Source organism: Alligator mississippiensis, chromosome 2 (assembly GCF_030867095.1).
Source record: "Alligator mississippiensis isolate rAllMis1 chromosome 2, rAllMis1, whole genome shotgun sequence".
In the NCBI taxonomy this organism is placed as follows: domain Eukaryota; kingdom Metazoa; phylum Chordata; order Crocodylia; family Alligatoridae; genus Alligator; species Alligator mississippiensis.
In genome coordinates this window covers 215242304-215264959 of record NC_081825.1, presented here as the reverse complement: position 1 = coordinate 215264959, position 22656 = coordinate 215242304, and the positions used below count along the sequence as shown (strand labels likewise).

The window sequence follows — 22656 nt, the reverse complement described above, 5'->3', positions numbered from 1 at the left end:
AGCCAAATGCAACCAACGATTCACTTCCAGTATTCTGGAAAGATCAAAGACATCATACACCTACTTAAGCAAAAGATGGAAGGACATTAACATAATGAATACGCTGATTATCTGACAATTCAGTGTTAATAATAAATAATACTAGTACATTTAAAATTTTACAAAGAAAATGATTATAGTTATTATATAGCTTAATAACATTGTAAAATAATACAAGGACCCTGTGCATTGTAGCATCTTAGGCATATAGTTGGTGTATACTGAAAGAGCCTAAGTTATGCAGTTAATTAACTCGGGGTAAAATGGTTAGAAATTTTCAACACATTCCTACCTAAAGAAGAGAGACAGGACCCGTAGAAGGTAACAGCATCAGTACAATGTTTGTACTACTGTAAGAATCTCCAAGTCACTGGCTTTAGTATACAAAGTACAATTGCTGGGGGATATTCAAAGGCCTTAGCAGTCTTTGGGGGGGGGGGGGGGGGGGGGGGCGTGTTGCAGGTAGGGAACGTTCAGTCTATCCCCTGACTTTTGCTTCTGGTTTGTAGTCTCAGCCAGCTCTCTTGGTATTGGCAATTGGCCAGAAATGTTTGATGTAGAGATTATACTCCAGTGGTTCTCAACCTTTTCAGACTCAAGACACCACTCCAAACCTCCCATTTTCAAGAAGGGGAGGAAGGAGGACCTGGGCAACTATAGGCCAGTCAGTCTCACCTCCATCCTTAGCAAAATCTTTGAAAAAATTATCAAGGCTCACATTTGCGAGAGCCCGGCAGGACAAATTATGCTGAGGGGAAACCAGCACGGGTTCGTAGCAGGCAAATCGTGCCTGCCTAATCTAGTCTCTTTTTATGACCAGGTTATGAAATGCCTGGACACAGGAGGAGGGGTGGATGTTGTATACTTAGACTTCAGGAAGGCCTTCGATATGGTATCCCACCCCATACTGGTGAACAAGTTAAGAGGCTGTGACTTGGATGACTACACAGTCTGGTGGGTGGCGAATTGGCTGGAGGGTTGCACCCAGAGAGTCGTGGTGGATGGGTCGGTTTCGACTTGGAAGGGAGTGGGCAGTGGGGTCCTGCAGGGCTCGGTCCTTGGACCAATACTCTTTAATGACTTCATCAGCGACTTGGACGAGGGAGTGAAATGTACTCTGTCCAAGTTTGCAGATGACACAAAGCTATGGGGAGAAGAGGACACGCCGGAGGGCAGGGAACAGCTGCAAGCAGACCTGGACAGGTTGGACAAGTGAGCAGAAAACAACAGAATGCAGTTCAACAAGGAGAAATGAAAAGTGCTGCACCTAGGGAGGAAAAATGTCCAGCACACCTACAGCCTAGGGAATGACCTGCTGGGTGGCATGGAAGTGGAAAGGGATCTTGGAGTCCTAGTGGACTCCAAGATGAACATGAGTCAGCAGTGTGACAAAGCCATCAGAAAAGCCAATGGGACTTTATCGTGCATCAGCAGATGCATGACGAATAGATCCAAAGAGGTGATACTTCCCCTCTATCTGGCGCTGGTCAGACCGCAGTTGGAGTACTGCGTGCAATTCTGGGCGCCGCAATTCAAGAGGGATGCGGATAACCTGGAGAGGGTCCAGAGAAGGGCCACTCGTATGGTTAAGGGCCCGCAGACCAAGCCCTACGAGGAGAGACTAGAGAACCTGGACCTTTTCAGCCTCCGCAAGAGAAGGTTGAGAGGCGACCTTGTGGCTGCCTATAAGTTCATCACAGGGGCACAGAAGGGAATTGGTGAGGTTTTATTCACCAAGGCACCCCCGGGGGTTACAAGAAATAATGGCCACAAGCTAGCAGAGAGCAGATTTAGATTGGACATTAGGAAGAACTTCTTCACAGTTAGAGTGGCTAGGGTCTGGAATGGGCTCCCAAGGGAGGTGGTGCTCTCCCCTACCCTGGGGGTCTTCAAGAGGAGGTTAGATAAGCATCTAGCTGGGGTCATCTAGACCCAGCACTCTTTCCTGCTTATGCAGGGGGTCGGACTCGATGATCTATTGAGGTCCCTTCCAACCCTAACATCTATGAATCTATGAATCTATAATTTAGTGGCCCACCATTTAAAAGAATGAACTTAAATATATCATGCACATTATTAGATAAACATCATTATTCTGTCATTAATAGTGGCTGTATGCGGTCATAGGCTTGGTCATATGCGGAGAGCAAGTGATGGTCATATACCCAAGGATCTCTTGCATGGAGAATTCTTTACAGGAAGACCATGTGGGCATCCTTATCTCTAGTTCAAAGATGTTTGCAAGAGATATAAAGGCAGTGATCATTGAGCCAAACAATTAGAACATTTCTGAGGACTGAACTGCTTGGAAACAGCTATTCAGTGTGAAAGGAAGGCTTCTGAGGAAAGATGAACCCAACAGGCAGAGTAAAGAAAAAAACCTCAGGAAGACCCCAGGGCTGTTAGGTACAAGCTTAACCTGTGATAACTGTGGGAGGGACCGTCACACGAGAACTGGGCTCTACGTCCACACTCACAGATATTCAGAGCTGATGCCTCATGCTCTGTTGTCTTAGGAGATAGACAGATGCCTACTACTAATCAGCATTTTAGTAATCCTTGAAATCAGCGTTTCTCAACCCATGGGCTGTGACTCAAAAGTGGGTTGCAAGAATATATGAAAGGGTTGCAAACAAACTTGAAAAATGGATTCTCCTTTAAAGGATAAAAATGTGGGAAACCGGGGCTTTTCCCTTACAGGCTGGCAGAGTTCCAGCCTGCCAGGGGCTGCTTGGGACCCCCCCACACCCTTGCCCCACACACTGGGGGGCTGGGGCCTGGGGTTGGGGGGCAGCAGGTTGGGAGTAAGGGGCAATGGGGGGGGGCAGGGGGCTGTTTTCTACTTAAACTATTTACTGGGTCAGGACTGGCCATGGGTACAGGGGCTTGGTACAAAAAAAAAGCTTGAGAACCACTGCTTTAGGTTACATGATGCTTACCCCCGTGACTGTGGAGAGATCTAGGATTTTGAAACGTGGGGTGCAGAGGGTGAGGTGCATCACCACACACGAAACAACACCTGGTGTTTCTCCAGTTAAGAATAAACTAGAAGCTTCCCTGATGAATGGGGCAGGGAGGGAATTATTTGGTTGAAGATAGAAGGCAAAACAAATAAAACTTCAGCAGAAGGAGCTGGAAACAGCAGACGGGGCTTTGAAGCCGCATCTTGGTAACCAGGAGCAGCCAAGGGCAGCAGGAGGGTGGGACACAGGCCGGCTCAGCTGCTGGCACCTCAAGACCATTACAAAGGACAGAGGGGTGTTAAACTGAGGTACGAGGAGCTGAGACAGGACCAGGCAGGTGACAATTAGCCAGAAAGTGACTCCCTGGTGCTGCCTGGTGTTGCCAGCTCTTAAATATGAAATTATTGTATTGGCAGGGCTCGAAATACAGAGGGGCTCATGGGGGCTGCACCCCACCCATAAGAGACAAGAGCCCCCGGCCCACCCCACACCTTTCTAAACTGCTCAGGCAGTGGCACCTCCTTCCAGCTTCCTGCTACCGCTGCCACTGCTCCAGGCCCCCCAAGAGTTGGCATGTAATCCGAACCCTGAGTACCAGAAGCTCAAAATTATTGTATTTGCTGAAAAACTAGCATACAATGAAAAAATATGCAAGCAAGTAGAAAATGAGATGCAAACACGGCTTCTCATTTACTTTATCGTAACTCGCCAGTGAGAACTGGGTCAAAGTTGAAGCCTGTCTTCATCTCAAAACGAGGTTCTTTGGGTAAATCTGGTCTCTTTCATTCGACCAAGAAAAATTGCTAGGAACAATTATTTCTGCTATTTAGTTGGTCTAATAAAAGGTATCAGTGGTTGGAGATCTTTTTCTTAGCAATTTCGCTTGGCCTAATGAAAGATATGAGATCCACCCAAATTGCCTTGTCTGCCTATGTCCTTAGCTCAACACGGCTACCACCTACACCCGTCTTCATTTCAAAGCAGTCATAGCAAAGTGCTGAGGCGAGCCCAAAAGCCACTCAAGATTCCCTGAGTGACCTGGGCTTTGCATATGCTAAACCAACGAGCTGCCTCGCCAGTGCCCGCACATTTGGAGCGCTTTTACTGCGATTGATCGTGTATGGGTCGAGACAATGGTGCAAACGCCACAATCCTCGCGCACCCTGGGATGCTTGCGCCGTCCAGCCAGCCCCGCGCCTGCACCTGCGCACGAGGCTTGAGTGAAGAAGGAGGGGTAAGAGCGCGGGGTGCCCGGTGTGCCCGCGGGAGAGGGTGGAACGTAATGACGCAGGGGCTGTGCGTGCCTAAGAGACAGTGACAGCCTCACGGAGTGACGTAAAGCGCTTACGTCACCCAGCACCCAGCGCGAGGCCGGTGGGCGGGGCTCTCACGTTCCCCGGGTTGGGAGTGACCCCTCCGGGTCGCCGTCCATTCCCGGCATGCCCCTCGCGGCTTGCTCTATGGCGGCCGCCGCTTCCAAGCCGGACCTGTTCGATGGCATCCTGATGGCGGAGGAGAGGTGCGGTGGGCGGGGCAGCGCTGCTGCTCTGGCATTTACAGCCCCCTCTCAACTGCCGTGTGTCGGACGTGGGGGGAGGGCTTGGCGAGCTGCGGGGATGGGGGCACACGCGGGCCGCAGAGAGCCCCTCCCCCCCGGTCTCCCACTAGGGGACCTGGTCTTTCCCGCCCCCTCGGGTCTGGCCCGGCCTCAGGCACTGAGAAGCTGAAGATCTGGTGACCCAGGTGGCAGGCTGTCCCGAGTATAAACCTGCCGTTCTTTGCTAGCATGAAAATCCCGGTGCCTCAGCAAAGGGTACAGTAATGCCACAGGCTTCGGGCAACATCGCGCTCAAGTTGAAGGCGTCTCATCTCTCCCTTGCGAGCCAGAGGTGAGGGAATGGCCTCTCATACCGCCCCCTTGGAGACGGAGAGGAAAGATGGTTCTGAATCGATGCGTGGGAGCCCCTGGGAGCCCATGGCTGCCGGTGCTGTAGCTAATGCCGAGCTGCGTCAGCCGAGTGGGGCCCTCAAGCTTGCTTCCGGCGCTCGTTGACGTCCTCTTGCCTGGCGCCCTCCCAGTGTATCAAGTTGTTAGTTGAACTGTGCTGTGGTAGTTGAACTCTGGCTTTCCAGGCTGGGAGTGGTTTGCTAGTAATTGTCCCTGCTCTTGGCCTTGTTGGCAAGCCACCTAAAACTGGGGTCAACTCGTTTTCTACTCAGCTGGGGCACTGTTTCTGTGAAGGTAATGTGGAGTCCAGTGTGTTTTGTAATGTTACATCTTTGCATAATGCAGCGGGACTTACAGAAAAGCCAGCATTCGTCATCCAAACCACTCCTCTGCTGGCTCTCTCTAATTCTTGGATACAAGTTATCAGTACCTGCCGATTTGAAAAATGTGTGTACAAATGTGCTTGAGTGCACTCTGAGGTGTATTTCAAATAGGGTTGATGAAACTTATTTAAATGAAGCATTGTGTGCAATTTGAATGCCTAACGACGCAACTGTACTGGCTTACATTTAATTCTTCCTTGGCAGATTTCATGGCGAAGGGTATCAAGACGGTTATGCTGAAGGAAATCGTATTGGTGTTACTGAAGGAAGGATCTATGGATCGTTACATGGGGCCAGGATTGGGTCTGAGGTAAATGGGAAACTTCCTAAGAACCAATGTGTTGGTTACATAGTATTGCACTCAAGTGGCTGAGCAAAGCTTGATCTCTTGGTGTGGGTCACTCTTTTTTTTGGCAGGTGTATGCTCCATGAATGCCACTCCAGTTCCCTTTCTGTGTCCAGTCTTTTGGTTTGTGTTCTGCTGCCCGCCTGGTCTGTTGCTCTGCTTTCTGCTCTTGTCCAGTCCACCACTATGCTCCCTTTCTACTCCCCGTTCAGCATGCCACATGCAGGGTTTCCACACCACTTCTGTGATGATGCAGGTTGGTCTCCCCAGTCTACACTTCGGTATTGTTGCAGGGGTTTCAGTCCCAAGACCACCTGACATGATGTATCAATTGTCCTAAAACCATTCTTATCCTATGTAAAAAGCTTTACTAAGCAAACGCTAAAATTGTATGGGTAAATACTTAACATTTAGGTGAATGTAATTAATCTAATTAAACAAGTTTTTAAAATAAGATGATAGTTTTCCATACCTTGTAATATACTCTAATGGACTCTATTGTGTATTTCAGATAGGGTTGAAGCTTATTTAAAAGAAACATTTTGTGCAGATTGATTAATGATGAAGATTTAACATTTTTGTGGAGATGGGGAGGGAAGTAAGCAGGGAGAAAAGTTCTTGCTTAGCTGTTGAAGACATCAAAGCTTTTCTCACTTGAACAGTTTAGTAGAGGTTATGTGACTTCTACAACCTGGAAATATTTGGTTAGATGTCACTTGGTCATCCTGTTTTGTAGATCTACTCAGAGTTCAAGACAGTAAGGAGGAGTTTTTCAAGTATGAGCGAACAAAAGCTTCATAACAATGGTATTGGTCAATTACTAGATGAAAATGGTAGAATTCTCAGTAATAATTCAGAAAAGACAGATGTTAGAAATATTTGTTTTTATAGTTGATGAAGAAGCTAGATGATGTAGTCATATGCTATGATTACCATTTCAGTCGCGTCTAAGGAAGCTGTCAAATAACAGATACAGCCAGATATTTTTGTAATCAGCAGGTACTGATAACTTGCATCCAAGAATTGGAGAGAGCTGGCATAGGAGTTCTCTTGATGATGAATGTTGGCTTTTCTTCAAATTTTGGAACACTGGAGAAGTTCCAGAAAGTTAGAAGAAATCAGATATTTCAAAGTTAGAAAGTACGTATTTTAAAGAATAAATGGGATGACACACAATTATAGATTTATCAGCCTTATGGCAGTGCCTGGCAAAGAAGTGAACTGGGAAATAAACTTGATTAATAAAGATTTGAATGCAGTTTTTATAGTTAATGTCAATTAAGATGGCTTTATGATCTAACTGAATGTTTCTTTTGATGGAACTACACGTTTGGTTGTTGGTGATGGTGATAGTATTGATGTAAACACCTTTGATTTCTGTAGGGTATTTGATTCAGATCCACGTAATATTCTAATAAAAAAGTAGGACTCAACAAAAGGAATGTAGCACATGTTAAAGGATTAAGAATTGGTTAATTGGATCAGAAAAGATATTTTTGTTAAAGTTCCCAATGGACCTGGTTTTTATAGCATGGTTGGATGTCTTTGAAGTTGTGCCACGTTCAGCAAAGACTGTAAAGTAGTGGTTATGGTACTCAGCCAGGATGTGGGATTCCTATGTTGTGACTTGTGTTTCAGGTAATACTTTAAATTAGAGAGTCATTTCTACATCGTATCTTATGTCTGAGAACAGGGATCAGAACAGGTGCATCTTCAGTCGGAGAGATGGAGAATGGCCCCAGCTGGGGTTTCTGTAGCCTGATGATTAAGGAGCTGGACTTGAGGGGGTTTGAACCCTCTGAGGCTAACATAGATAGTGAACTTAAATCTCCCACTGTCAGAGGTAATACTGTAACCACTAAACAAGTGCATCAGATACCACTTCCCATCACCCCTTCTCCTTCAATTATGTTGTAAAAGAAAATGGTTAAAAAGCACTTGTTAAGTGCCTGATCCTGAAGTGGGAATAACTAATTTATGGATTCCAGTTGGGTTTAGGAGAGCAGTAAATGTCAAGGTGTTCATATTAGTACAGAAATGGGCAAGCCCAGAAGCAAAATTCAAGGTATCTGATATCTTTCAAGTTAGACATTTGAAGCACATCTAGCATTGTGGCAGCCAGATAGAAAAAAATTCTATTGCAGTTTTGGACTTAGGCATCTGAAAGAGGATTTAGGTGAATTTGAAGTACCTAAATCTTACTGAACCTACAGCCAAGTGGCTTTTAAAAAGGGTATTTAGACAATTGAGTCACTGAAATTCCTTAAAAAAAATTACCCCAGACTTTTATTCTCTTGCTATATGTGTCCTGAATCTGTAATCCTGTATATACAGCTGATATAATCATTATGAATTAAATATGTGCCAATAGAGACACAAACTGATAAGATATGAAACAGATGAAGTATGGTTGGGTGGTTGGTTTTTCCACCATAACTTAAATTAATTCAGTCCTCTGATGCTAAACAGATTTTGGAAGCTGTGTAGCAAGATGTGCTTGCTTTCCAGACTGACTGCTGTCCCCGCCACCCATTGCTTGGTAATGATTATACTTTCCTTTTCCCTGTCCTAATTTTCTAGAACTTGCCATCCTGAGGGCTTAATTTTAACACCCTATTAGCTGCTAGCAACACTGTTGGAATGCAGTATCTTGTATTTACTATTTTGGTGCATATAGAGAATTTTTTTGATGAGCTCTTATAAATTCACAGGTTGGATGTTATCTTGGGTTTGCATTGACTTGGCAGCATCTTCTCCACAACTGCACCGGTGAAAAACACAGGTAGGGTTAAAAAATGTATTATATATTGGTAGTAGTGTCTCAAATTTCATGGTTCCTTTCCTTCCAGGAAAAGCCTTTATGATGTAAAGAAATGCGTATGAATAAAGTTCAGTAGTTTGTTTGGGGTTTTTTTGTTTTTTATTTCCTTGGGATTATAAACATCCAGACTGGCCAATAATTAGCAGAGAATTTTTTTTCCGTGAAATGGTATCATGATAGTGACATACATGGTAGCATGATTGTCCTCTTAAAGGTCACGGTACTCAGGAAACCATAAACTATTTTTATAACTGTAGAGTCTCTCCTTTGGGTGAAACTAATAGTTGAACTTTAAAGGCAGGCAGAATTCTGTTGAGCATCTTGGGCAAGAGTGGGGACTAGAAAACCACTGAACTTTCAGCTTAGAATTTCTGTAATAAAATAAGCCCATCTTCTCCCAAACTCAGGATGCTGCCTACACTAAAATTGTGAGATTGTCCCACTAGAGCCACTTATAACTGACTTCGTTATGTGCCAGGGGAATTCTCTGTCCAGATAAGGAATTGTACACTGTTGTGGAAGTCCTTTACTTGCATGTATTTACAGTTGTATTATGCACATTAATTCATTCAGGTTTATTTAACTAGCTTTCTTAGATGTTCATCTATTAATGCAGAGAGAATTGGGAGGCCTGCTAGTTTGTTATAATGTTCTATTTGTACAGTGTCTTTCGTTCCAAAGTGTGCATGTAATTTTATTTGCATGAAATTTATCTCCTGGCATAATCTGACTGTAGGCATTTCATAGTAAAATAAATAACAAATTAACTAACGATATGCAAGTTAAAGGCAGTTGAAAGAAATGTTATGTTTCAATCGTTTTCATAAACAGAAGTGTTTTAAATCTGTTTTAAAACAAGCATGCATTAATGTCCTTCTGTCATGATATTTATATTACAGATGGGGGATATTTCACAGTCCAGCGTAGGCCATAACATGAGCAGTTTTCAAGCTCCAGTTAACCTGTATTTTAGACTTAATAAGGTGGGAATGGCTTTCTGAAAAACCATAATAAGGGAATTATAGACTCAATTCACACTCTTTTTAGAAGTGAACTTGTTGAAAATAGGGATTTTCTATTTTTGGCACCACCGTTACTTAGAACATTTAATGTAGGGTAGAGATGCACTTCATAGATTCATGATTCATAGATGTTAGGGTTGGAAGGGACCTCAATAGATCGTCGAGTCTGACCCCCTGCATAAGCAGGAAAGAGTGCTGGGTCTAGATGCTCATCTAACCTCCTCTTGAAGACCCCCAGGGTAGGGGAGAGCACCACCTCCCTTGGGAGCCCGTTCCAGACCCTGGCCACTCTAACTATGAAGAAGTTCTTCCTAATGTCCAATCTAAATCTGCTTTCTGCTAGCTTGTGGCCATTATTTCTTGTAACCCCCGGGGGCGCCTTGGTGAATAAATACTCACCAATTCCCTTCTGTGCCCCCGTGATGAACTTATAGGCAGCCACAAGGTCGCCTCTCAACCTTCTCTTGCGGAGGCTGAAAAGATCCAGTTTCTCTATTCTCTCCTCGTAGGGCTTGGTCTGCGGGCCCTTAACCATACGAGTGGCCCTTCTCTGGACCCTCTCCAGGTTATCCACATCCCTCTTGAATTGCGGCGCCGAGAATTGCACACAGTACTCCAACTGCGGTCTGACCAGCGCCCGATAGAGGGGAAGTATCACCTCCTTGGACCTATTCGTCATGCATCTGCTGATGCGCGATAAAGTGCCATTGGCTTTTTTGATGGCTTTGTCACACTGCCGACTCATGTTCATCTTGGAGTCCACTAGGACTCCAAGATCCCTTTCCACTTCCGTGCCACCCAGCAGGTCATTCCCTAGGCTGTAGGTGTGCTGGACATTTTTCCTCCCTAGGTGCGGCACTTTGCATTTCTCCTTGTTGAACTGCATTCTGTTGTTTTCTGCCCACTTGTCCAACCTGTCCAGGTCTGCTTGCAGCTGTTTCCTGCCCTCCGGCGTGTCCACATCTCCCCATAGCTTTGTGTCATCTGCAAACTTGGACAGAGTACATTTCACTCCCTCGTCCAAGTCACTGATGAAGACATTAAAGAGTATCGGTCCAAGGACCGAGCCCTGCGGGACCCCACTGCCCACACCCAAGTCGAAACCGACCCATCCACCACGACTGTCTGGGTGCGACCCTCCAGCCAATTCGCCACCCACCGGACTGTGTAGTCATCCAAGTCACAGCCTCTTAACTTGTTCACCAGTATGGGGTGGGATACCGTATCGAAGGCCTTCCTGAAGTCTAAGTATACGACATCCACCCCTCCTCCTGTGTCCAGGCGTTTTGTAACCTGGTCATAAAAAGAGACTAGATTGGTCAGGCACGATCTGCCTGCCACGAACCCGTGCTGATTTTCAGCATAATTTGTCCTGCCGGGCTCTCACAAATGTGAGCCTTGATAATTTTTTCAAAGACTTTACCAAGGATGGAGGTGAGACTGACAGGTCTATAGTTGCCCGGGTCCTCCTTCCTCCCCTTTTTGAAAATGGGGACCACATTGGCCCTTTTCCAGTCCTCCGGGACTTGGCCCGTGCGCCACGAGCTTTCAAATATTCCCGCCAGTGGCTCTGCAGTGATGTCGGCCAGTGCCTTCAGCACCTTTGGATGGAGCTCATCCGTGCCTGCCGACTTATAGGCATCCAGTTCTTCCAAGTGACTCTGCACCATTTCAGAGTCTGCGCATGGAAGTCTGGCGCCTTGCTGCTGCCTCTCTACAACCCCAGTGAGAGACTTGTCGTGCCCCTCACTTAGGAACACTGAGGCAAAGAACTCATTGAGGAGTTCAGCCTTGTCCCCCCTGTCCGTCACCAATTGTTTCTGCCCATTTAGCAGGGGTCCTATTCCTCCCTGTGCCTTCCTTTTACTCCCTATATATCTAAAAAACAATTTCTTGTTGTCTTTTACTTGGGTTGCCATCCTCAGCTCCATGCTAGCTTTGGCCCATCTAACTGCCTCCCTACAAGCACGAGCAGAGGAGGTATATTCATCTTTGGTGATCTCTCCCTGTTTCCACTTTTTATGTGCTCCCCTTTTGTCCCTTAGGCTGCTCTGGATTTCTCTGGTCAGCCAGGGAAGCCTCCTGGCCCCTTTCCCTCTTTTGCCTCGCTCGGGGATCATCTTGCTTTGTGCCCGAAGGATCGTTTCCTTAAGGCACAGCCACCCTTCTTGGGCTTCCATCTCTTCAAATCTCCTACTCTGCAGTGCGTCCTTGACTAATCGCCTGAGTTCATTGAAATCAGCTTTCCTAAAGTCTAGCACTTTCACCCTACTAGTTACCTTACCCACTCGCCGTCTTATGGTGAAGTGGGTTCTATGGACTATGGGTGGGTTCTATGGACTATGCTTTCTTCTAGTCTTCTGATATGTAATCTGATGAAGTGATCTTTTACTCAAGCAAGCTTATGCATCTCTGATTCAGTTAATTTATAAGATGCATCTCTACCCTACCTTCTGGCTGACTTCAGACTAACATGGCTAGCTAGCTACCTTTCTGATTAGTGAATGTTATATTCAAAATTTCCACAAGTTCCAGAGATATACAGTTTAATCAGTGTTGACATTTAGTCGAGTATCAGCCGTGGTTATCACTAGTTTCACCAATGTGAGAGAACAGCTCATACAGGAATATCAACTTTGCATTAAGTCCATTAAATGGCTTTCCTCTTGATAAACTTGGCATTGACTTTTTTCTGTTTAAGATGAAGTTTTTTAAGATAAACTGACCTGTGGAACAGTTTCATAGTAGAAGAGCAGTATAATTACTGTTTGTCTGATACTTACAGATGGCAATCTACAGCCACTGTCCTCACCTGATGTATGTAATGCATATCTATGTGGTATTCATATTAGGCAACTCTATTGCATTTCGAATGTTTTAGAATCTGCTATCAGTTATAACTGGCTCTAGTTTTTGTTTTGTGAACCAGTGAGATAAAAGGGCATTGGTACTCGTTCATGAGTGAGCAGAAACACTTTGAGGGTGACTAGAAATCTCTGCTTGGCCTGCCTGGAGAATTATAATTTTTGGAAGAATGTTTTTTTTCATGCAGCTTAGATACGTTGTGCTAAATATTTTTGAAGCCGATAGCCTGGATTTTCTAGCCTAACACACCAGTACAAAAATACCCATTCTGTCAAAAGAGAGAGGATTTTCTCTCTCCAATTTCAGCAGACACAAAATGAGGTCATGGTAAATTTTCAAATGTTTGTTTTTTTGGTTAAGATACCTGACAGATCCATCATGCTTCCACAGATTTTGAAAGCTATTTTGGACATTCTTTTACAGTTTTAGTATTGGTATTAGTTACTGATATAGTGAGTAATACTTTTTTTTTTCCCATGGCACTTTCTATTCACTGGTCTCAAAACATACGATGAATATTTACATATTTTCATGGAGAATGAGCCAAAGGAAATGTAACCTTGCCCACTTGTGTTAAAAAAAAGATTTAATACCATATAAAAATTACATATTACAGTCCCAATTTGTATATAGGTGAGACAGTCTCATTGATTTAAATGGGAAAAGTTGGGTGCAAATAGGATTGTAGGACTGGGTCCAGTAGTTTGAGGTATAACACATTAATATCACATGCTTAGTGTAGTCTTTATAAGACAGTGGAAGAAATCGTATTTCTGCTTTTAAACCACTGTAAGGAAATTGTATTTTATTCTTTATAGTAAAAAACTAAAGGCCCTGGAATCACTAGTAGGAATGATCCAGAAATTCCCTTATGAAGACCCCACTTACGACAAACTTCAAGAAGATCTGGAGAAAATCAGAGGAAAATTTAAACAGGTTTGTAGCATTTAGTTATCAGTTAGCACAGAAGGATAGTATCAGTTTCTGAAAATATTAACTAATGTCAAAATTATCAGCAATAAAAAGCTGCTGTTTTGCAGTTCAAGGTAATTATTTTTCAATGAATTCTTTCTGTGCTTCTTGTACAGTTTACTTGATGTCCCACAAAGGGGAAAAATATGATTCAGTTCTCCAGCTTAGGGTAAATGCAACATTAATGTAATCCTAAAGGTGGGGAAAGACCAAAAAAAAGCCATTCAATATGTAAGAGAGAGAACTGTGGGACTAAGGTGGAGGGAAGCAAGAAAAGTAGAAATGGAGCAGGAGTTCTCATTAGAAAAATCATAGAAGCTGTAAAACACCTGTGACACCTATGTTTACCTTTTTTTGGTTTTTTTTTTTTAGGTTTGCTCAATGCTAAATACTCATCCTGACTTTAGAATTGGTCTGGAAAGATCTGTACTTACTTTTTGAGTATAAGATGAAGATAAAAGTGAACAAAGAAGAAATGTTTTCACAGGTTCACAGAAGTTTTGGGATGGAAGGGACCTCATGAGATCATTGAGTCCAGCCCCCCTGCTCAAGAACAGATGTCTGGAGAATATGCTTTTTTTAAAAACAGAATTCATTTTCAAAAAGGAAGAAGAGAAGGGTTGAGGTTTTAGAAATTCTGGTGAATAGAGACTCATTTCATGTTTGTTGTCTCCCATTCTTATTATGTTCACTGCAGTGAATAATACTGTGGAAAAAAAAACAACATAGTCTCTGTTGTAGACTGATAGTTTTATTCCTAAAGGGAAAATAATCTGCTTCTAATTATAATTGTTCTTGTAGTTTTTTTTCCTTGTTTTAATCAAAGGATGCCTATTGTTTAAAAAGACAATGTGAACATTTACACAAACATATAGTAAGATATGTTTTTATAGTAAGCAGTAGCTTTATTTTTTATTGGGAAAGACTGAAGAGGAGTTTGGGATAAAAGAGAATCTTCCTCTTCTGGTTCTTGGCTTTCTGTATTGTTTTCATGAGACATACAGATTGATCCAACAGAGTAATTAAATTGGCTGTTGCATGTGACTGCTATTAGAAATGTAGTCAATATCTAACGACAATTTATGTTAGAGTGGCTAATTGAAAGAGGTAAAACTTTCTGGTTTTGGAAATGCACTATTCAGTTTGATAAAGAAAATGGATGCTGTTAGGCTGTATGGATGGATATTCAGCTATGTTAGTTAAAGACAGGACTGTCCAACTTCTAAGTGGCTGGGGACTGCACACCCTGTGGATCACACTAGCAGGGGCCACAGGCCCCTGAAGCTGTATGATTTCAGGAATGTTACCCTCACCGCTGCATTGCGCTGCTCTGGACCATGGGTTCCCCAGCACTGCAGGCTGCACCATGGGGCAAGGAAGGGAAAGCTGGAGGGAGAGGGAGCCTGGAGACCCCGGCTGCTTCCTCAGCTTGAGCTGGGGGGAAAGCAGTGGCCAGGTAGGAGCCTGGGGGGACAGGGCTGAAAATTTAACTCCTTGCAGGCTGCATGAGGCTTCCAGGTCACCCGTTGGACAGACCTGGCTTACAGGAAAACAGTAACTTTTTTATATAGTAACTTATTTTCTACTGATGCATATATTTATATTGCTATTTGCATATGGACTGTAATGTCACTTCTGGAAAGCATTTCACTACAGTGCAGTGCATGTATGTTTGATTGATTGATTGATTGATTTGTATATTGCTCTTTCCCAAAAGGCGCCAGGTAGCTTACAATAAAAGAGAAAAAGAACTATATAAACAGAATAAAATCCCAAAATAAAAACAAAAACACCCCCAACCTGGGGGAGGAGGGAAACAAGTTAAAAAATAATCTACCCCTTCCCTACACCTAATTCAGCCTCACTTCTCAATTAACATATAGTACCTCCATAAAGGACAACAGTTCTCTCCCCACCTTTATTTTTTCCTGTCCTTACCTACTGCCATTCATTCCCTGCCTTATATGCAGGGGAGTGCCCCCACCTCCTACTGTCTGCATGAAACCCTCCAGGTCTGGGAGATTGTGACTGCCACCATCTTCCATTCTTGGGGGCTTCATGCACTCGAGGGGCTGGGAGATTGTGGCAGTTGTCTCCCAGCTGTGGAGGTGCATGGGGCGCCCCCGCGGTTGGGAGCTTGCTTGCTGATGCAGGGGGAGCTCAGAATTGGGCTCCCTCTGCACTGGCAATAAGGCGTGACGGGATCTAATGTGCAATCCCACAGTCACGCCTCCTGCTATATATGTGTGACATGGCAGGGGGGGCAGTTGCGTGGATTGCACATTAGATCCTATTTTGCCTTTACCAGCATGTTTATAAAGGGCCCCTAGTGACTGAACACAGATGCCATTGTCTTGTAACCTTCCCTGAAATAAATTAGTTTCTGAATGCACCAATACCAGTTTCTTATCATTAAAATTTTCTTCTTTAAATTTCTTAAATCATACCATACTATCACTTACCTCAGAAGCTGGTACAGGCTTTTCATGTATGTATTGAATTCTATCAGCATTTTTTATTTTCTGAAAATGTTTAGCTCCATTTTCATAGTTACTAATTCTGCATTGGCCTTCTCTATATTGATACAGTCTTATTTATCTCTTGATTTCTTCAAATGCCTTTTCAAAATATTGAGATTCTTCCTGGGTTTTTTTAATCTGACTTGCAACTGTACAGCTTCATTCAGCACACCTTTTAAATCAGGAGTGTCAAATATATGGCCTGTAGGCTGGATCCAGCACATGGATCCGTTGCATCTGGCCCACCGAGGTATTAGCTGGCCACTTGAAGTTGTGGGGGTGTGGCCAGGACCAGTAGCTGGCCTCAGAATCTGGGGCTCTCAGGCCCCAGTGGGCATTGATTGGTGGCAGGAGCACAAATGAGGACTGACATAGTCCTGGTTGCCCACTGGTCACTTTGCCCATTGCCATCCCCATGGCCCAAGCTCCTTGGCTGCCTGTACTGCCATGTTCTCTGTGCTGGAGCCAGCACCGCTGCCCTTTCCTCTGTGCTGCCACTGCGTGCCCCAAGCTCTGTGCCAGCACCACTGTGTGCTAAAGCCAGTGCCGTGTATCCTGTGCTTCATGCTGGAGCTGACACCTCATGTCTTGTCCTGGACCTGGAGCCAGTACTGCATCCCCTGTTCTCCATGCCAGAGTTGCTGCTTCTGTCACCGCTGCGTGTTCCATGTGGGAGTTGCAATCCTGGTCTGAAACGCACGTTGGCAACAGAAGCCCTAGTTCTGGCATGGGACATGCAGCAGGAGCTGGAGTTGGAGCCCATCCTGCAGCTGCCCTGTGTCCTGGGGTGTCTGGATCCAGCCCAGGACAGGAGGCAAATTAGATGCCTGTTTTAAATCCATCAGAATACAATTCAGTGCCTTAATTTCCTCCTTTTTTGCAGCTAGCTTTTTGGCTAGTTTCAAGCATGCTAGTTTCAAGCATACTGTTTCCTCTGTTTTGTCACCAAGTTCAACTGATGTATTTCTTAATTTAGCCTATAACACTTGTTTCATCCTGAAGTTTGGCATGGTCATCAATTGTTTTTTTCTAACACTCTTTCCTTGCCATTCCAAACATTATCTGTTGTCATTCTAACAAAGCCAAAACCTAATTTTTATGTTTGCCTGATTCCAACTCATTATGGTCAGTAGTTTCCTTTTCTTGAAGTGCTGCCACATGAGTCTAGCTCTTTCTATAGAGAGCATACTAGCAACTGATTACAGTCAAATAAATTCCTCATACTTTTTTAATAAACATCTTGGAATGTTTTGCGTTTCTTTTTGAGGAGTTCAAAATCTTTAGCTTGTTTATCAAAATCAGCTGCAAGTTAAATGTCCTCTTCCTTTTCTTTCCTAAATTTTTTTAATATCCTCTTTCTGGCCAAAAGTGATGGCCGACATTTCTTTTGCAGGTTTATTTTCTCTCTCCCTCAAGTTGATTCAGTTGACTAATTTCACTATTGAGGTCTTCAGTATTCTTAGTGCCTCCAGCATTTAAACAAGATTTTACCAAATTATAGTATTATCATTCAGCAATTTGTCCTTTACGACTTCAGCCTATAGAATCAGAAGAGCCAAGAGAAGATGAGATAATTCCTCTCCATATATGTTCATTCTTTCTCATTAAGTACGAACTTCATGCGACTCAGTATAGAGTCCTTGTCTTCCATAGAATAGATTTTACTCAGATGCTTTTTATTTTTCAGCACTGATGTTTTTCAACTAGACAAACTTGTTCTGAAGCTGCTCTGATTTAGAGAGGGTAGCAGAAAATGTTTCATACCACATTAATTTAGTATCGTTCTCTAAAAGTTATTGTTTCAGGATTAGACTCCTATGTCTACTTTGCATTTAAACAGATTTCAACTACAATGTTAACTCATCAGTCTTTCTTAGTAGTTCCTCTGTTTGTTATGCCTTTTTTTTATTTTCTCCTGTCTACATCTTAAAACTTTTCAATTTTGTACACTAGGTCTTTTCTTATAACCAGGGATCCTGGTTTTCTCTGATTTAAAAAAAAAAAAAAAATCCCCAGTTTTTGGATTTAAAAAAGTAACCCAAAATCCACATTCTTCTATGATCAGAATGAAATACCACTATATAGATATCTATATAGCCATTTATTAGTGGTGTTTCATTTTAATCACAAAAAATGTTAATTTTTTTGTTACTTTTTAATCTGAAAATTGGGGACTTTTTTAATAAGAGAAAACCAGGACCCCTGCTTATAACCAGTGGTACTTGAAGTTTATTTTTCAAGTTCTTTTTCTCTTTAATCAGTTGCTCCAGCCTAAATTGCATCTGTTCTTTTTCACTTGATGGGTGCATCTGCATGAGGGATTTACTGTGGAGCTGCCCAGTTAGCTTCATGGTAAAGTGTCAGCATCTACACGTGCGGCCCTATTAGGCTTCACTAAACTAATTAATTCTGCTATAGGTTAGTACTTGTAAACACAAGTGCTATCCTGTGACGGCATTATGTAGTGCACTGACACGGCGGGCTGGGGCACAGCTGGCCGGCTAGCCCCACACTAAAGCACCTTCGTGTCCCAGCCAGCCTCTGCAGGATGTTGAGCTGGGTTGGAGCAGCCCACTAGCCAGCCAGGGCTGTTCTGACCTGGCTCAATGTGCTGTGGTTTCAGGCTCACGTGTAAATGCAGCACCTGGGACCAATAAACTCGGATGCAGTTTGTGTTGAATTAATTGCACATGTAGGTGTGTCCATTATGTCTTTAAATGCAGCTTCTTTTCAGGTTACAGAATCAGATAACCTGATCATGTTCTAGTTCTTGCTTATAATCCTCAGGTTGCTGCAATCTTTGATTTAACTCTGTTGTTGTTGTTAATTTTTCAGGCAGAAACAGGAACAAACATTTTTCAGGCAGAAACATCCAATACCGGAATCCAGCAATAGGAATTGCATGAAACTGGAGCTATTACATATTTACAAAGGAAAAATTCTTACAACTTATCATCTATACATTCACTATAACATTGTTTAAATGTTAATATACATAAATACGGCTAGGGACTCTTGCTTAATGGTTGATGAACCTATATGTCTGTCTGTCTGTCTGTCTGGATAAATAGATAGATAGCTAGATAGATAGATAGATAATATACAGATTTTATATAAGTGTGTGTAACCAACTGCAGAAACTTCCTTAGCTTGATGAAGGGTTTTTGAACCCGAAAGCTTGCTTAATAATTGTTTTCCAACTATTTAAGTTGGTCTAATAAAAGATATCAGATTCAGCCAAAGAACCTTGTCTGCCTATGTCCTTAGACCAACACAGCTACAACCTACACCCCTGTAGATAAATATTACTTGTAACTTCCTTTATTTCTTTATAAGAGGATAAGAAATGAAGCGTATATAGATGATGTTTGGACTATTTAATTGACCTTCAATATTGTTTTTGTTATGTATACAACCTTGCCCTAAAATTTAATTTTATTTACTAAATCCCCTACTGCCCTCCCTGTTATGTATCCAGTTTAATTTCTTTCCCATTTGGGTCCCAGATGATCCTTATTTTTATACTCTTTAGCCCAGGGGTGGGCAAAATACAACCCACAGGTTGGATCCAGCCTGCCAAATTATTCTATCCAGCCCACAGCTGCTCCTCTGAAAGAGAATTGTATCTGGCCCACAGCTGCCTTGGTTTTCAGTGCCCCTCACCCTTCTCCCTTCCTTATGCTGTAGCTGGCTGCAGCAACAGCTCTGGCTCCAGTGGCCAGGAAGCTACTCCTGTCTCCAGCCAGCCCGCCCTGCCCCACCTCACTTTATCTCCCATGAGCCCCCAGTGATGCTCCAAAGCTGAGCTGACTTACCTTCACTATTGGGGTCCATGGTGTTCTTAGGGTGGGGGTTTTCAACTGGGGTGCTGTAGCATCCTAGGGTCCACCCCCTCCCCCTCCCTCAAGGGTGCTACAGTGGCAGTGGCCCGATAAATCTGCCCTGTGTGCTACCCTTGCATTTGGGGCTCTCTAATCAGCCTAAATCACGCAGGAGCTGCCTTGTGCTCTCCCAACCCTCTTCCTGGAAACAGGCACAGGCAGATCTGTCCTGTCTGCTTGTTTCCAGGAAGAGTGCTGAGAGCACTAGCTTGAGGCAGCTCCTACCTGCTTTAGGCTGATGGGAGTCCTAATGTAGGAGGAGCACGTGCACCTGGTACAGCCATTCCTGGACCAACTTTACAGCACAGGGCAGTTTCATCACATTTGCACAGTCCTTCCTGGCAGAACCTGATCGAGAAGCACCCAGGTAGGCTAAGGCAGCACCGGCAGTGCTTCTCAGCCATGGGTGCTGTCACATTCCAGAAGGTGATGCTGGGGTTGCTTGACCCTGAAAAGGTTGAGAACCACTGTCTTAGTGTCTCCAGCATTTCAAGCTCTCTTTCTCTTTACCCATTTTCTCAAGGTTAACTGCATCTCCTCTTTTTCACTCATTCAGTCTTTAAATGCAGGTTTTTAAAGTTTAATATGATCTGATTATGTTCCAGGGCTTTTTTTATAATCCACAAGTTACTGGGATCCTTGATTTAGCTCTTCTACAGAGCAACTTCAAACAGCTTCAAGTTTTTGAATTTAGTGTTCAATAAATTTAGTGTTTAATACATTTCTTCAAGGAGCATTCATTAGGCCAGGCTTCTTGGACCTGAGTAATGGAACAATCTGTGGTTTTAGAAAGTACACTTTTGAAAGGTAATATGACTAGTTATAAACTAAAACGATGTGCACAAGATTGATCATTGTTTGTTTTTATAAATGCCAGAGACCTTATTTGTAATAACTACCACAGCAACAATATTTGAAAATCAGTTTTCATAAATTTAGCAAGATAATTGTTTAGAGCCATCTACTGGTAGAAAGTAGTACATCAATTAGAAAATAAGATTATTTAAAAATAAAACTTGTTTCAAGAAACTAAAACATCTCTAACTTTGAATTAAAGTGATAGAAGTGTGTGTATAGATTCATCTTACTTTTTCGATATGTGTTATGTAAAAGTTGTTCTGAATTCTTATCAAATAAAATTACTTTCATGTGGGATTAATTTATAAAGCATAGGGTTTCCAGAACAGAGTGAAAAAGCTGTATTCTGTTTTTTCAATAAAACCACTATAACTTGATTGGGATGTTGTGCTTAATACTGCAAAGAAAACAGAAAGCATGGCTTCTTTTTTATATGTAATCTATTTTGATATATTCAAAAATTTAGTTTCTTAATGGAAATACCTATTTAATTTCTTTGAGAACAACTTGAATATATCCAGACAGGTTTCTTATGTGAAATTATGTATGGGTTAGTAGAAAACATTACAAAAGGTTATCAGTCTTCATGCTTCAGGGAATGCTCTGATGAGGTAACATCAGTAAAAATGTTCTGCATGCCAAAAATGCTCATTGGTTAACATTAATAAAGAAGTTTTGCACAGGCATTTGGATGTTTGTTTGGTTTTTGGAGGGTTTTTTGGGGAAGGGGTTGCTTTCCTTGCAGCATTTTTATTGATAGATTTTGCAATAAGATAATAGCTTGGACAATCTATTCTCTTATAGCAGTTTGAGTGCATCTGCCTTTTTCATAGTGTACAGCTAATCAAGCAAATCTATCATAGGCAAAGACACAGTAAAGTCTTCCTTTTTAACCCTTATTTATAGTTATATGGCTTTTAAGAGACAGAAAAGGTAAAACAAACTGAGGAAAATAATGCTCTCTGACTTTCCACATACCCAACATAAAGAAATGGGGGAAACAGAAAAGAAAATCAGTGCGCCAGAGAAAACAAAATACACCTCAGCTTTTTATAGTCACTTCAGTGTGTAGTATGTGATAAAAGGCAATATATTTACAGTAAAATGGGTGGAGTTTTTTGATGATTTGAGCAAAAGTTGGCTTTCTGCTTTTGTGTACCAAACCATTCCACCCTGCTCTGAGAACAGACTTAAATCCTTTGTGGAATTTTTTCTGTTTCTTGTTATGAATCCCTGAGGCTTCACAAAGATCACTGGTAAACTTTCAGCAACACCCAAGCTGAACGAAAGTGAATTATTTATCTGCAATATGCATGTGAGAACAGAGAGACATTTATGAAGTTCATGCATACTGATTGGGTTGTCCAATCTGAGACATTGGTAGGCTGATTTTTTTCACATTTATAATCCTAAATAATTTGTTCAGAGCAAGCTTTCCACTGATGTGAATGCCCAGTACTTTTGCAAATAATTTACCAGGCATCTCAAGCTAGTCACCTTTTAGAAAGTGAGAAATTCTTATCTGTCTGACTTAGCTCTTTGTTCTAGATCGGGGCGAGCAATTATTTTGGGCGGAGGGCCGCTTGATGAGTTTTGGTGAGCTGTTGTGTCGAGGGCTGCATGGTTGCCCCACCCCCTGATTGCCCCTTCAGTTGCCCCACCCCCTGATTGCCGTCTTGGGACCAGAAGTCCCGCCCCTGACCTTTGCCACCAGAAGTCCCTCCCCTTGCACAACTTACCAGGTAGCAAGGGGTTGTGACCCCTCTAACATCTTGCCCCAGCAGTGGGGTTTCAGGGGCATCAGACCTCCCCCAGAACTTTTCCCCCTACCTGTTCCAGCTGGTCCCAAAAGGAGGAGGCTCTGCCACCACTTCTGCTGGCCAGTGCTGACCCAGTTGGGCTTACCCCATCCCCAGCAGCACGTGGGAAGCCAGCTTCAGCTGCATGTTGCTCCGGATGGGACAGACCCAGCTGGGTCTGCACCAGCCAGGAAAAGCAGCATGCAGCTGAAGTGGGCTCCTCATGTGCTGCTGGGGACA

At 43.1% G+C, this 22656-nt stretch overlaps 1 protein-coding gene across 2 annotated transcripts; it reads left to right on the top strand.

Annotated features, from left to right (window-relative positions):
* The first annotated feature begins 4414 nt into the window (after positions 1 to 4414).
* On the top strand, positions 4415 to 21303 carry LTO1 (LTO1 maturation factor of ABCE1). 2 transcript variants are annotated; one of them, XM_014602430.3, is made up of 5 exons: positions 4415 to 4521; positions 5538 to 5643; positions 8391 to 8461; positions 13206 to 13323; positions 18714 to 21303. In XM_014602430.3, exons 1-5 carry the CDS (start codon positions 4442 to 4444, stop codon positions 18771 to 18773), a joined length of 435 nt encoding a protein of 144 aa, XP_014457916.2. In that variant the 5' UTR covers positions 4415 to 4441; the 3' UTR covers positions 18774 to 21303. The 2 variants fall into 2 exon arrangements, with proteins under 2 accessions (XP_014457916.2, XP_019332616.1); XM_019477071.2 differs by having other exon boundaries at positions 4418 to 4521; positions 13732 to 21303.
* The last annotated feature ends 1353 nt before the right edge of the window (positions 21304 to 22656 follow it).